Below are 16,000 nucleotides of genomic sequence, written 5' to 3' on the forward strand. Positions count from 1 at the left end.
TCTCCAGGAAGGGATGTTCAGTCCCACTCACCTGGGGCGTGTGCCAGGCCCTTGTGCCTCCTGGGGACAATCAGCCCCTGTGGGCATTAAGCATTTCTGCTTTAACTCAGGGGGGTTTGGTGCAAATTATTCAAATAATGGAAGCAAAGATCTCACCCAGTGCCTTAAGTGCTGAGTGTAGTTATTATGGTAATTCCCAGTTACTTGGTGAAAGCCCTGATTGCTGCCATTGTAACACACACACACACACACACAGAAAAAAAACCCTGAAAGGAATTTCCTCTTTGTAGGTCAGCTGTGCTGCTCACTGCAGCTCTTCATCAGTTAATCAGCTGCTAGAAGGACAAAATTAAGAATGGTGTGAGAGTTCAGGGTCTCCTGCCTACAGGGGCTGTGGTCCTTGGCTGTGGTGTGTGGTTTGGGTTGAGATCATGGGGTTGGGTCACCTGGCAGCGTGTAGTTATCCTCAGGGATGCTCCAGAGGACCTGGGCATGTCTCCTCTGTCACTTTGGTGCTGGTGTGAAGGTCTCGAAAAGGCTGCTCTTGGTGGTTTGCGGGGCAGGATGCTGAAGGACCACTAGATGATCTTTAAGGTCCTCTCCAACCCAAACCATTCAATGCTGCCCTGGCTTGTATCCCATTTCAGCCTGTGCTGAGGTGCAGGCAAGAGCTGCTCACTGCACTGTCCTTGTTTGGCCCCTGCAGGAGGGGGTGGATGGATGCTGGGCACCATCTCTTTAATGAGATCCCCGTGAGTCAGGCTGAGCTCTGGCTGTGCCTCCTCACAGCTGGGTGGTCTGTGTCTTCAGATGTCTCCTGGCTTGTGCTGGGAGCATCCCACAGCTCCCAGCCACCGTGCAGGTGAAAGCACAAGTGCCAGCATTTTTTGCAGCTGAAAATCCCCACCCTGAATTTGTTTGGCTGGTCCCAGTGTCCCGTGGCCATGGCTTTATCTAGACTACAAACAGTACATTTCCTGACTCTTCTTACTCTTAGACCCAAATCTGGGAGATAAGAGCCTCTAGAAACTTCATGCTCTGGTATTGAAAGCCTGCTACATGTCACAACAGCAGCTGTTCCTCAGCTCTCCTGTGCCAAATGCAGCCAAGAGCACTGTTGCTATGTGGTGGTGTCCTCTGCTCCTGGTGTGGTTGGGGACAGGGATGTGGATGGTGAGCATCAGCTGGAGTCACCCATGGGAAACCACATGTGGTCCCATGGGGAGGGCTGGAAAGGTGGATAGGCTGTTTTCCTTTGCTTTTTGGGAATTATTTCTTGCCCTTAAGGGAGCTGCAAAGGCATCTTCTGCCCTGCTGTCAGCAACGGGCTGTGCTGGCCTTCGTTCCTATGCAAAAGCTGATTTTGCAGCTGGAAAGGTTTGGAAGGCAGAGTTATCTCCCCAAGTTCTGTGTTATTCAGCAAACCAAGCATCAAGGCAGGGCTGTCAGCTAGCTCCAGCCACAGCCCATTCCTGATAAATTCCATGCTGTGGATCTCCACGGACAGGATCAGAAGACAACTTTGTCTCTTGCCAGAGGTTTCCCTTCAGCAGGAGGCAGGGCTGGCGTCGAAGCAGCAGCAGCCAAGTTGCATAAACAAATGTGATGTTTTTTGCCCCTCTAATTCAGACTCAGTGTAAAAATAAAATAGGTTTGTTTTGGGTGTAAGGGGGAGGGGGGACTGAGGGCTAGAAGATGGGCAGATACCCTGGTGTCAGATGCTTAATGTGTGGCTCGTGGCATCCCCCTCGTTAGCACGGAGCCTCGTCAGCTTCCCTTAACAAAATGTTCTGGCATCTTCCCCTGTCACTTCTCTGGAGGGAACGTGGCTTGTTCTGCTGGCAGCGTGAGCCCTGTTTGCTTAGGCGGGGGCAGAGCTAATTATTTCTATTTATTTCCTCAAACTTTCTCAAGTGTTTCATTTGTGGGGCTCTGCCTGAGCTTTTTCCATTCGTCTCCAAGCCTGGGAGTCACCGGTGTCTCTGGATCAAGCCTGGTGGGAGATGCATTGGTTGGCAACAGGAGAGCTGGTGTCTGTGTGGATGCTGAACCTGTCCTCGGGATGTGTCCTCATTTGATCTTAGCTAATTAACCCCATGGCTGAAAACTGGAGTGTTCGTGCTTGGTATGTGAGAGAACCTCCTAGGAAACAAACGAAAAAAAAGACTGCAGGACAGACCCAAATAACAAAACAGAACAACAAAACAACCCCACAATAAAGCCAAAATACAAAGGAAAAAAAAAAAAAGAGCCCCAAACCCCCAAAGAAATCCTGGTTGTGGCTGGATGAAGTGTTAAACTTTAGCAGGGAAGGGTTGAAGGCAAGCAAAGCAGTATGAGAGAGAGAAAGGAAAATGAGAAATTGTAAAGGTACCCAGAACTGGATTGAAAAAATAATGTCTTTTAAAAAAATGTCACATGGGTAAGCAAAGTAGTGAACAATCTGTTTATAGGTTTCAGTGGGAGCAGCCAAGCTCTTCTTAGCAATATGCTAATTACTTTGCCGAGGCTCTTAATGACAGTTGCCTTTTTCTTCCTGGCAAGGTTGCAAAGCAGTGAGTATCCTTTGGGCTAGGCAGGTTTAAGTTTGGGAACAACTTTGCACCCTGTGTGTTTGCAGTGTGGTCCTACAGAGCTGAAGGAGATGGGGTGCTGCCCTGGCTGGGCTGGGCACCCTTCCCCTGGGCTGGGGGGGAGTCAGGCAGATTTTAGCTCACATGGGGGCCTATGCTCTGTATTGTCCCCTCAGTCACTCCTGGATTTTTTGTTCTATATTTCATTTATTTTTGCCCCTGGTGTGGTGATTTCCCAGCCTGTCTCTCAACCGCTGTTGTGGCCTCCCTGTTTGCTTTGCAGGAGAAGTTCAGGTGTCTCCACACAAAGGGTTAAGGTGACAGATGTGCTCAACTTGCTGCCTTATTTCTGTATTTCAGGGAGTTCATATCCTCCTTTCCCTTGCTGGTTTGTTTCCCCTCGTGTCAGGGATGCAGTTAGGGAGTGCCAGCCTGGGTGTGAGCACCTCCTCTCTGTAGAGCATCACCTGTGTTGCTTAGCCAAGGAGGTGTTGCTTGCTGCAGCGTTCCTGGTGGTGTTCCTGCCCCTTTTGCTCCAATGTGCAGCTCCCAAGTCAAAGCTGCAGTGGTATTTCCACAGCCAGCCTCTTTGAGCTGCTGCTGCTTGTCTCTGCCAGGCTGCCTGGCCCTCATACCAGGAGGATGATGGGGCTGGAGGTTGGACATGGATGTGCCAGCCAGGGAGCAGCACATGGAATCATAGAATGCGTGGGGTTGGAAGGGGCCTTTTAAAGGTCATCTAGTCCAGCCCCTCCCTGTAAGTATGCAGGGACCTTTTTGACTAGGTCAGGTTGCTCGGAGCCTCATCAAGCCTCACCTTGAATGTTTCCAGGGATGAGGCCTTCACCACATCTCTGGCCAACCTGCTCAGTGTTTTACCCACCCTCATTGTAAATAACTTCTTCCTAAGGTCTAATCTGAATCTACCCTGCTCTAGTTTAAGGCCTTTGCCCCTCGTCCTATCACTACACACCCTTGTAAACAGTCCCTCCCCAGTTTTCCTGTATCCCCTTCAAGTACTGGAAGGCCCCTATAAGGTCTCCATGAATCCTTCTCCTCTCCAGGTTGAACAACCCCAACTCTCTGTCTGTCTCCCTAGTAGAGGTGCTCCAGCCCTCTGATCATTTTTGTGGCCCTTCTCTGGACTCATCCCAACAGGTCCATATCCCTCTTGTGTCGAGGACTCCAGAGCTGGATGCAGAACTCCAGGGGTGGTCTCACAAGAGCCGAGCAGAGGGGCAGCATCACCTCTCTCAACTTTCTGGCCACGCTTCTTTTGATGCAGCCCAGGGTGCAGTTGGCCCTCCGGGCTGCACGTGTACATTGTTTGCTCACGTCCAACTTTTTGTCCACCAGCACCCCCAAGTCTTTTTCTGCAGGGCTGCAAGCAGCAGGTTTAATGAAGTTCTCTCAAATTTCCTTTTTTTCTTTTTTTGCCATATCTGAGATATATATGAGGGGCTGATCACACTGTGGTCCTGGCTGTGAGGAGCTGTGGTGCTCCGGGGACCCTAGGGAGGGCTGGCAGTGGGGTCAGAGAGCTTCAGGGATGCCCAGATTGGGAAGGAGGAGGAAAGCAGCGAGGCAGGAGGTGCTACCCCTGTGGGTGTCCAACCTTGTGTGCCCTGTGCCTGGTTTGAGAAGGTCTCCGAGAACCCCCAGCTGAATGGAACTTTGTGTGTGTGTGTGTGGGGAAACTGGGGAGGGCAGAGCTCTGAACCTCTCCTCTCTGTCTTCTTGTGCCCCTTCCAGAGTGATGAGCGACACCGAGCCCCGAGATGCTGGGATTCGGGACCTGCTCCGTCGGCGCCGCGGGGCCGGGCAGGGGGGCTGAGCTGGGGGCTGAGCTGGGGGCCGAGCTGGATGCTGCCTCCCCCCGTTACGTCCTGGCCCTGCCCGAGGAGGAGACGTGGCGCAAACACCGGCTGGGTTTGATGCAGAACACCCAGTCCTGCAACCTGCTGGAGCCTGAGAGCCTGGCAGAGGCCCTGGGATCCCGTGCCACCAGTTTCGATGCCCTCTACGAGCCCCGGAGCCAGGACCCTGAGGCTGGCACAGAGATGGGCAGCGGCTTCGACCTGGGGCTCGGTCAGTACGTCCCGGTGAGCCCGGACGTGATCAAGCGCCGGAGGGGTGGGCTGATCGAGCAGAGGGACATTATCAAGGCACACGAAGCACACAAGATGCAGAGCACCCCGCAGGCAAGGAGGAAGGAGTGGGAGTAAGTACCGGACATCCCCCAGCCCAGGTGGGCAGCAGGGGGAAGTGGAAACCTTCCCTGTTCTCCCCAGGGTGCTGGGCAGGGGGGGGTGGGTGTTGTGTTGGTGTCACCCCTGTGGAGCAGCCAGCTCTGGCTGTGGTCGGTGCTCCTGAGCTGGGCTGATTTTCCCCATCCCCTTTGTTTTCCAGGGAGAATTTTTAAATCCATAGAATCCCAGCCTGGTTTGTGTTGGAAGGCACCTTAAAGATCATCTGGTTCCGACCCTCCTGTGTGAATAGGGACACCTCTCGCTAGACCAGGTTGCTCCAAGCCCTATCCAGCCAACCTTCCAGGCATGGAGCAGCCACAGCTCTGGGTAACCTCAGCCAGTGTCTCACCACCCCCTTGGGGAGTAACTTCTTCCTAATGTCTCATCTAAATCTCCCCTCTTTCAGTATGAAACTGTTCTCCCTCATCCTATAATTCCTTGCGCTTGTCAAAAGCCCCTCCCCAGCTTTCCTGGAGCCCCTTCAGGCACTGGAAGGAGCTCTAAGGTCTCCCCAGGGCCTTCTCTTCTCCAGGCTGAACACCCCAACTCTCCCAGCCTGTCTCCAGAGCAGAGCTGCTCCAGCTCTCTCAGCATCATCTTTGTGGCCCTTTGAGATGCCACAGTGTGACTGATGAATTTTGGAAATTCATTTTGAACTGGCTTCTGCATGCTGACTTCCTGCTGCTTTCCATCCTTTCTGCTCTTCCAGGGATTTTAGTTTGTTTGGGGTCATTTTGGTTGTGTGTTTTGTTTGGTTTATCTGCTTTTTTTTTTTTCCTTCTTGCCTTTCCAAACTTCTTCTGGATCCTTTCCTCTCCCTACACTCTTAAAACTGGTAGGATGTGTGGTCCTGTCCCTGGCAGCTGGGACCTTGTGCAGCATCCATCCTGCCCTGGGGTTCAGCTCACCCCGTGGGTTCTGCCAGGCTTGGGCTGGTCTGACCTGGCTGCACCAGGGTGTTTTTTCTGATGTAGAGAGTTTGTGTGGGGGGTGTGTGAGAGCTGGGGAGAGGGAGCCCTGTGTGTGGGAGGCTGGGCTGTGCTGCCCAAAACAGTCAGAGCTGCCTCTCTGGGCTCTGAGCCGGGGGGTGGCATCGGATGGGAACGGTGCAAAAGGGGTCTGTGCAGATGAGGGAGTTCTCTGAATTGTGGAGCAGTCACTGGGATGGAAAGCTTGGCAAAGGCAAACTTGGAAGCCTTCAAGATAGTTTTCCTCGGCTGCAGTTGGGCTTTTGGAGGCAACTGGGGCTGTTGCCTTCTGCTTTTACTGTCATTAGAGCCCTGCTGCGAGGGGGGTTGTATTTAATCCTTAGAAGTGGCCAAGTACCCCTGAATCAGAGCAAGCTGGAGATGTTGATGAACCTGGGAGAACGGAAAAGAAGTGCTTGGAAAACCTAGAACCCACTTTTTTCTTACTCATTACTTTCCTTTATTTTTTTTCCATGGTCTGTACTGTGAAAAAAACCCAACAAACAACCCTCAGCTCCAGGCCCTGGATTTACTCCCCCTCACCCAGCAACTCACTGCACAAGCTGCATTTAAATGATAAGTTTTCCCCACCTTGTGTCTACTCAGCAAAACTGCCTGGAATAAGCTGCTGCAGAACATCCTGCTCAGGACTGGAGCAGCTCCTTGCCTTGGGCACTTGGAGAATAATCCATGCATTATAAAACAGGGGGGCAGGGAAGGAGGTGGAAGCTCCTCTGTTAATTAGCTGTGGCTTGTGGCTTTGGTGGGATCCAGGTCAGGGCTCGGATGGGATTTCTTTAGGATGCTCTGCATGATAAAATGACTTGTGATAAAGGCTGAGGCTGCTCCTGCCTGTTTTTTGGAGGGCAGCCCAGCAGTGAGGCGGGCTCTCCCCATCCCTTTCACCTCAGTCCTCATCCCTTTGCTCCCAGGGAACCTCCTGGCTGGCAATTCAGGAAGCCCTGCACAGGGGAAATAAATTGACATATGGCCTTGGCAAGCACTGGTTGCCTTGTTATCTTTTTTTTTTGTGTGTGTGACCCACCAGGGGATGCCAGATGAATAAATCATGGCTGGGCAGGAAGCAGAGGGATGGCCTCGTTAATTGTCGGCTGGCAAAGTGAGTTTCTCCAGCTAATTAGCTGCCTGGATGGCTACAGCTCTATTTGGTGGCAGGGACAGGGATCCAGAGCCCTTCCTGCTTTTGTACCATGTGGGATGTGCCCCTTTTGCTGCCTTCAGTTTCCCCAGCCTGCAGTAACTTGAACACAAAGCCTGGTATTCCCATCTTTTAAGGCAACGGGAAGAGGCAGCTGCCATCCCAACCTCTTCTTCTTTCATTGGGTGTTTCTGCAGCCTGGATGGAATCATAGAAACACTTTGGTTGGAAAAAAACCTCTCGGGTCATTGCATCCCAACCGTTGATGTCACTCTGCTGAGTCCTGTGCTAAGCCCTGTCCCTCAGCACCACATCTCCATGGCTTTTCAATCCCCCCAGGGATGGTGACTCCACCACTGCCCTGGACACCTTGTTCCAGAGCCTGACCACCCTTTGGGTGAAGAAACCATTCACAGTATCCAACCTAAACCTCCCCTGGCACCAACTTGAGGCCATTTCCTTTGATTCTATCGCTTGTTACTTGGGAGAAGAGACCAACACCCACCTGGCTCAAACTTCCTCCTAGGTATCTGTAGAGAGTGAGAAGGTCTCCCCTCAGCCTCCTTTTCTCCAGCCTGAACACCCCCAGTTCCTGCAGCCACTCCCCCTAAGACTTGTTCTCTAGCCCCTTCCCCAGCTCTGTTGCCTTTTTCTGGACACACTCAAGCCCCTCAATGTGGTCCTTATGGTGGGGGCCCAGAACTGACCCCAAGATTTGAGGTGTGGCCTCACCAGTGCTGAACAGGGGGAGAATCTTTGGATTTCCCAGCTCTTGGATGCTTGATTTGGGCACTTCAGCATGCTTTACAATGACTTCATGGGTCCTCACAGGAAGATACGTCTAGGCAGGGGTCCCTAAGGTTTGGGGTGGACTGTCTATCCCTGACCACTCTGCCTTGTGGCTGTTGGGGTCTGGCTATGGGGCTCTCTCCTTGCAGATGCCCACAGCCATGCCACAGAAGGTTGGAGATGCTGGTACTTTGCAGAAGCCCCTGGTGCTGGGTGGATGCCAAGCTCTGGCCCTGACAGCAGCCCTCAGGCTTTGCAGACCTCACGTTCCACTGAGGATGAGAGACCCCCACCACTCATCCTGGCTAGGTCCATTCCCAGAGAGCCAGTGGGAACCCTGGAGGGCTGGATTCCACTGCTAGGTGCCCTGATACCCCTTCAGACTCCAAAACCCACACGCCAGAGGCTCCTGCTCTAACATCAGGCTCACAAACCAGCGATGTTTCCCCAGAAACTTTGCCAGAATCCAGGTTGGTGTGCAGAACCTGATGCTGTGGCTCCTCTCTGGGGCTAGACAGATAGCATGTGAGGGAGAAAAAGCAAATTAATTTCCTTGGCTCTAATTTTATCAGTAATAATGTGATTTCCCTGTGATTTAATTTTCAGAAGGGCGCATCTCTCAGGCGGGCAGGGCTGGAATCACCCTGGGGGCTTTTGCCTGGGAGATCTGGTGCCAGCAGAGTTCAGCTGTTGGGTGGGGTTGGTATTACCCTGTGGCCCCAGTGTGATGCTGGGTGTTAGATGGCACGTGGGGAGCCAGGAAAATGGCTCTTCTTATTTACTTTCTCTCCTCTCCGTTGCCAAAACTCGATGAGTTACGCTAGGGAGGTTCAGAGAGGGTTTGCAATGTCTTCTCAAGGCTTCTGGGGAGGTTGTGGTTGAGTGTTGTGCTCTGGGTGCTGTCTGCTGTCTTGCTCAAGGTTCTAGGAGTGAGTGGCTGGCTCCCGGAGGTCCCCTTGGGCTCTTGGTTGCCAGCTGTGGCTGGCTGGCCTGTGGTGGGGTGGCCACAGGGAGCAGATGTTGCATCTGCCTTCCCTCTGCTGCACAGGACATCTCTGCTCCCCTGGGGTAGCTTTGTCTTTGGAGGTGCAGCATTCCTGGGGTGCAGGCAGATGTTTGCATGCAGCCATTCCCGTGCTGGGCTGCAATGAGGGAAGAGAAGCAAAGCCCCTTTCCTTCACCCTGGTGTTGCAGTCACCCAGGTCTGATCCCCTCTGAGCCTCCATCTCCGTTGCCTTTTACCGGTGACAAACCCACAAGTGCTTCCCCCTTAAGACAGAGTAAGAGGGGGAAGTTGTTCTTTTCCCTGCTGTTTCCTGGGGAAACTGAGGCAGAGGACAGTCTGCCACGTGCTCCTCAAGCCCGTGCAGGGCAGTGGCTCTGTGGAAGGCTTAACTTCATGGGGAAGGGTTGATGGACCAGCTCACCTTGTTTTTATTTAGGGGACGTAAGCCCAAGGCAGTCCCTAAAACCTGTTTTCCAGTGCCCCAGACTGATGCCCTGCCCTCCATCTCACTGTTCATGTGTTCGGGATGGAGATCTCTGCTGTGCTTCAGAAAGGCCTGGCCTGCTGCGTGGAGTGGTGGTGGTTGAACTGGTGCCTTTGCTGTGTGTGTGGCAGCATCATTTGGGTTGTGTCGGGCTGAGGGAGAACTCACCAGAAGAGCTCCTTGTCAGAATAAACAGGGAACCTCCTGTGGCTTCTCCAGGCTGAGCAGCTGCTTCCTTAGCTGATGGTAAGGACAGGCAGAGCCACCCAGGGAATGTCCCAGAGAAGTCTCAAGCTGGGTTTGTAGCAGGCAGGATCCAAACCTGCCTTGCAAGGCTTAAAGCCACATGTGCACAGGTCCTTGGTGAGTTTAGCTTGTTCAGTTTGGGGAATGCAAGCCCTGCCCTCATTTTGGAGTGATACCTAAAGCAAGGATGCATGGGAAAACCTGATTCCCAGAGATCAGGAGGGGAGAGTGGGAGAGAATGGAGGGGAAGCAGCTGGGTCGTGGTACAGTTTGGAGATGGGATGCTGTAATTTGGTGTTGAAGTACCTGGGGCTCAGGGGTGACATGGGGCAGGTTTCAGTGCCCTGTGGGAAGCAATGCTCCCAGCCTGTGGACCAGGACAGTGGTTCTAAAGGACATTAAAAGCCATCTGCTGTCTTGTAGCACCTTAGAGCTAACGGCTTTGATGCCAAGAGCTTGTTAGGTCTCCCTTGCATGGTAGAGAGATCCCCACAGCCCATCCCGTGGTCCATGGAGCAGCATGGCAGGAGAAGTTTCTGCTGCCTGCTCAGATCCCTGCCTGTGACACAGATCATGGGGAGGCTGTTGGGTTGGAGTGGGATGTTACTGCAGCTCTGCCTTCCTGCCTTTTCTTTGGAATAAGTGAGAGAACAGAAGAAACTGTGAAAACACACAGGGTGTTGTGAGCAGATCTCGGGGGCTCTTTGTGACTTGGCAGTCTGGCTCTGTGCACACGCTGCATCCCAGATTATAAGTGAAGCTGACTTCTTATTTTCATGTTTATTTTTTTTTCCCCCTTGGTGTGTGCTGGGCTGCCAGCTCCATTGCTGCTTCCCAGCACGTGGCACCATCTGGGTTCAATGGGCTGCAGGGAGGGAGAGAGGGCAGGAGCACGTGTGGGTCGTGGGTGTGGGTGCTTGCTCTTTCTTCACTGCTGGCAAGGTTGCCTAGGAAATCCTAGCAATGGCTTGGTTGGGAAAGACCTTCAAGTTCATCAAGTCCAAGCATTCACCCAGCACTGCCAAGGCCACCACTAAACCCTGTCCCTCAGCACCACATACACATGGATTTTCAATTTCTCTAGGGATGGTGACTCCACCCCTGCCCTGGGCAGCCTGTGCCAGAGCCTGACAACCCTCTGGGTGAGGAAATTGTTCCTAATATCCAATCTAAACCTCCCCTGGCACAACTTGAGGCTGTTTTTTCTTTAATTCTATCACTTTGAACTCAGGAGAAGAGGCTGACCTGCCTCCCCCCTTGCTCCAAACTCCTTTCAGGTAGTTGTAGAGAGCAAAGCCCCCGGGCTGGGGCTATGTGGCCCTGTCTGGAGCAGTGCCCATCACCACAGCCCTCCTTGAACCTGCAGGGAAGGGACAGGCCTCAGGGTGGCTCTGAGTCTCCATCACTGGTATTGGTAGCTCTGCAACAGTTTTGGGAGAGGTGTTGGGTGTCATGGATGTTGCAGCCTAGCTCTGTGCATCAGCCTGAGTGGGCTCTGTGGTGACTGCTCATTGCAGGGGCTGCAGGAGGGAGGGCACTGGCCCTTGGCTGCAGGACTGCTGTTGGAAGGGACCAGTGAAACAGCAGCCCTGGGTCCCCTGTGGCTGCTGTTAGGGAAAGGAGAAGGTGCTCCAGCATCCCCTCTTGATCTTGGCCCTGGCATCGGTGTCCAGTGCCCATCACCCCTCCTTATGCCTCCCTCCCTGACCCAGGATGCAGATGACTTTCCTTGTCCAGCACCTCTGCAGCACTGGGTGCTGTCAGAGGCATCTTAGCCAGGTTCTTCCCCACCATGGGCTCCTGTTCAGGTGTTTGCTACTGTGTGCCCGGGGGCTTGATGTGAGCTGTGGCAGCTCTGCAGGTGAGAGCCCTGGGGTGTCAGTGACAGGCTCCTGTGCCTTCATGCAGATATTTGCATATCTCCTCTGCAACCCAGGGCAAAGCAATTAACCTCTCAGAGAGCCTAATGAATGTGTCTCCATTAAGTTGCCTCTCCTTCTTTCTGTTTTGCCCTGCAAGACGTGGTGGAAAGAGCCCTGGATGCACTAAACTTGTGGGCAGTGAAATACAGCTTTTCTTATGGCAACTCGGCCTCGAGTAGCAGAGGAGCTCCCAGAGGTTCCCCCCTGGACCTCCCTGTGTCCCTCTCCTTTTCCTTTGGTACAGAAAAGGGTTTGGAAGCATGGAGAGGAGATTGTTTTCTGACCCAGGATGCACTCAAGCTCTGCTGAATGCCCTGGTAACAGCATGGAAGCAGCAGCATCTTTCCCTGCACTGCCTCAAAGTCTGAGTTTCTGGCACACCCTGGAGGAAGAATTCTCTTTCTGATTTAATCCAGGTGTCTTTGGAAAGGGCTGCCAAGAGAGTGAGCAATTGCTCTTCAGTTCCAGCATCCCTGTGTGGCTGAGGCTGCTTTTCCAGGGAGCTGTGGCTCACTAGGAGCTGGTTGCTGAGCAGGGAGGACAAGGTGTCTCCCAATGGGTGCCTCTGCTTGGGAGCTGCTGTCTTGTGTTTTGTGACTGTATCCTGGCATGTCTCATTCCTGCTTCTCTCCTTGCTGGAATCTCAGCTGTGGGTGTCAGGAAGCTTCATTAGCACATCTTGAGGCTGTGTTGAAGCCATACCCTGTGCTGGGACTGGGACCAGCCCTTTGGAAAGAGCTTTGCCCTTGGCCTGGGGCTGGCAGGGGCTTGGAAGCAAACAATTGCTGGGAGGTGGTGGGAAAGGACCTCAGGATGTCACCTGGTCCATCATCCTGCTCAAACGGGTCACTTCAAGCAGGATCTCCAGGTCTGTGTCCAGGGGATGAAGGCTTCTCTGGGCAGCCTGTCCCAAATACACAGCCAAAAACTTTAGTCCTGTGTATATATGGAGCTTCTTGATTTACAGCTTGTGCCTGTTTGCATCTCACCCTGTCTGTGGGTGCCACAGAGAAGAGCCTGGCTCTGTCTTTACCCCCCCTTGTGCCGTTGGGGACCTCATGTGTGTTGATGAGATCTCCGAGCCTTTTCCAACCAGGTTAAGGAGTCTCAGCTCTCCCAGCCTCTCTTTGTAGGGCAGATACTCCCTGAGTCACCTTAGCTGGAGTTGCTCCAGCAAGCCCGTATCTCTCCTGTCCTGGGGAGTCCAGCACTGGGCACAGCACCCTGGATGTGTCTCACCAGGGCTGAGCAAAGGGAAAGGGTCATCTTCTTGACCTGCTGGCACCACTTTGCCTAATGCAGCCCAGGAGGCTGTTGGCCTCTGCTGCAAGAGCATGCTGTTGGCTCGTGGTCCCTTGGGTGCCCACCAGGTCCCTCAGGGTTTTCCTTGCCAAGCAGCTTCCCTGCCAGCCTGTCCTGGGTTGTTCCTCCCCAAGTGCAGGACGTGGCATTTCCCTCGGCTGAACTCCACACTGCTCCTGTTTCTCCAGGCTGCTGAAGTCCCTCTGGATGGCAGCACAAGCCTCTGCTTTAGCAATCCTGCTTTTATATCATCTCCCTGCACCGTGCCCTGGAAGCACGATTCAGTGCAGCATCCATACAGTCAGACTTCTGGTATTTCATATCCTCATCCTTTCCCTCCCCCTGGAAAAATCCAGCTTTCCCCCATCTTTCTGGCAGCCCCCACCTGTTCTGATGTGAATCTGCTGGGGGGGGCTGGCTGTGGCCAGGAGGTGTTTGGGGGAGAGGTGCCTTCCACTCGGGTCTATATGGTTCACCTTATTTTCTAGACACAGTTTCTAGCATGTAGCACATCTCCCCTACCCATGTATATTTAAGAGGTGACAGAACAATAAGATAATTTAGGGTGGAAGGGAGCTCAGATGGTATGTAGACCAACCAGGCCATCACTTTGAATATAACTCTGTGTATTACAATTTAAAATGTGTCCTGAGCGTGTTTTACACTTTCAGACATAGGTGACTTCTTGTCGTGTGCTCCCCAAATGGCATTTTCTTCATTTCAAACCACATGGTTTTCAAACTCAGGTTTTCTGGAAGTTTGGGGACAACCTGGCTGTGTGGGTTAGTCCACAACCTGTCCCCAGAGACACTTGTTCCTGGCAGACTTGGATCTGTACTGTGGAAATGGCACTTCCACCTAACTGTGCATGAAGGGAGGTGGAGTTTCTAGCCTGTGTATGTGTGGGACATGACCTCACCTGCCTCTGAAGGGTTGTGGCCTTTTCTTCTGCACTTGCCAATTGCTCCTCAAAAGGTGTTTGCTGCCTTTGTGTGTGACAAACATGAATCCCTGGCTCTGACTGGTCGTGCTACGTGAGAGCTGAAACAAATCGGTGGGAAAAGTTAGGAAGGTCCCAGCACTTGTTCTAAAGCAGCTTTCAAACCTGCCTTTTGGTTTCCCAAAGTGGCCATCAAGAGGTCTTAGAAAAGCAGAGAGATTTCTTTCTTGGCTCCACTTGCCTTTTGCACGTGGGTGGGAAAGTCTGCTGAGATCTTCCAGCACAGGGTGACAAGGTGTGGGTCACCCAATGCACAGCAGTGTTCCTGTGCCTTGGCTGTGCACACCAGTAAGGCTCTTGCTCTTTAACTGGGAGAAACACATGGGTGCTTATTCCCAGCCATGGAGGACACCACTGTGGGGGCTGATGCCAGAACGAAACACACCTTATCTTAGTGAGCTTTGATACAAGCCACGAGTCCCTTTTTTGGTTGTTGTTTAACCCCTGTGAAGCTCTTCTGGTGATACTTTCCCCACTGCAGCTCATGAGATGATAAAACAGTAGCTGACATGCTGGAACTGTCCTTTCCCTGTGACCACTTCAGTGGAAATAAGCCTAAAAATTCCTCAGTGGACTTCTTCCCATGGAGGAGCTGCAATCTCCTGGGGATGGGCAAGGGGGTTTGTCCTCACCGAGGCTGTTGAGCTCATGTCTGCCTGTCTCTGCAGCAAGGGGGGTGGCTTTTTCACACCTCCCAGCAGCTTTCAGAGAGAGGTTTTGCTCTTTGGCCTCTCCTCTTTCACAGTTTTGGGAGGTGGAAGCAGTGTCTCCTGCTTTGCTGCACGCCAGGGATGGAGCTTCTCTGGCTGTCTTGAGCATCAGCTGCTCAGCCTCAGTTCAGACTTGCCAGACAATATTTTTTCAACAGCATCTTCTCCTTGCTCATGCCCTGACAATTTAATTTTATTGAAGGCACCCTGTTTGCTAGCAGGTTGCTTCTGAGCAAGCTCAGCCTGTGAGTTTGGCTTTCTGAGTCTGGGGATGGAGATGGTGGGGTTCTGGTCCAGTTTGCTTTTTATTGCAACCCAAAGTCAGGAGCTCCTCCATCATCCTGCTTGCCAGTACTCTGGTTGCTGCTTTTGTCTGGCTTGAGCCTTGCAGGGCAGGCAGAGGATCAGAGAAAGCACAGGATGGTCCTCGGGCATGGACTTGCCGTTTATGGGGGTGAAGAGGAGATCTAAAGGAGGAGAAAATCTCCCTCTGGCTTTGGCAGGAGCTAAGGCTGCTGCACTGGAGGGGTCATGAAGGTGCTGATGGGTAAAGTGAGGGATTTCTTCTGCCTCAGGTAGTGCAGAAGTTGGAAGCATGCTTTTAAAACTTGCTCTTCAACCCTTTGGCAGGCTAGAAATAAGCTTTCTCCTGTTGCTTCTCTATGGCTGGCTCCAGGGATGTCTTTTTTTTGGGCTTGATCTCCTTATTCACACTCACGCATAAAGCTTAGTCTTTTGGTGTCTGGCTGTGGCAGGATCTGCCCCCCTCAAGCCCTGCACTTTGCTGCCAAGAGTGTGAAGATCCTCCCCATGGGCTGTGCTCCTTCACTCCCTCCTGCCTTTGGTCTCCTCCGTGCTGCCCAGCCCTGATCCTTTTGGCACGGTCACTCTCAAACATCCCATCTCCCAATATTTTTTTTTCCCTTGAGTCCTCTTGAGTCAGCCTCTCTGAAAGTGGTGATGCCCCAAAACTGAACCCCTCTAAGATGGAGGAGGATGAAGAAGTTCTATGTCGCCAGCTGCCCGCGCTCGATGAGCGTGGAGCTGGGATGCTTTGTTGCTGAGCTGAAGGGAGAGGTTGTGCAGAGGGATTTGAGGGCTGGAAATTCACTTGAATCTGATGGAAAACAGGGGCAAGCAGATAGCTGCTCTTTGGGAGGGTGGGATTGCTGCATGTCTGCCCGGAGCAGCTGAGAATGCTAATTAGAGCCCAAATCATATATAAATAAAGCAGCAGGACACTCCAGGCAGTTTATTAATGGATGATTATTGCAGGCCTCTTCAGCTGAGCTGAGAAGCCTCCCAGCCTAAGGCAGAGAGTGTTAGCCCAAGGAGGGGCTGCAGTGGTTGGAAAGACCCAGCACGGGGTATTTTGGTAGGGAACAGGAGAGTGGCCAGTGGCAGGTTGGGGGATGTTTCCCTCCTGCACTGGAGGAAAGTCATGCTGTCCCTCGGCTGGAGTGGTTTTGGGTAAGACCCTGTCCCTCTGCCTGAGCTGTCAGTGAACCCCTTGTGCTTGTTTGGTGGCATATGCAGCTGAAAAGGTGGCCGGTAGTTTTTGGTTTGGGCTTTTTGGAGAGTATCAAGGCCTG

The 16,000-nt window shown here is 52.7% G+C and overlaps 1 protein-coding gene across 1 annotated transcript in view; it reads left to right on the forward strand.

Annotated features, from left to right (window-relative positions):
• The first annotated feature begins 4,519 nt into the window (after positions 1-4,519).
• CACNA1E (calcium voltage-gated channel subunit alpha1 E) overlaps positions 4,520-16,000 on the forward strand; it is a 110,525-nt gene continuing 99,044 nt past the window's right edge. The window contains exon 1 of the mRNA XM_051624697.1: positions 4,520-4,794. Within this exon, the coding sequence (XP_051480657.1) occupies positions 4,634-4,794 (161 nt within the window). The 5' untranslated portion in view covers positions 4,520-4,633. The remainder of the gene's footprint in view (positions 4,795-16,000) is intronic.

Source organism: Apus apus, chromosome 7, assembly GCF_020740795.1.
Source record: "Apus apus isolate bApuApu2 chromosome 7, bApuApu2.pri.cur, whole genome shotgun sequence".
NCBI classification, from domain to species: domain Eukaryota; kingdom Metazoa; phylum Chordata; class Aves; order Apodiformes; family Apodidae; genus Apus; species Apus apus.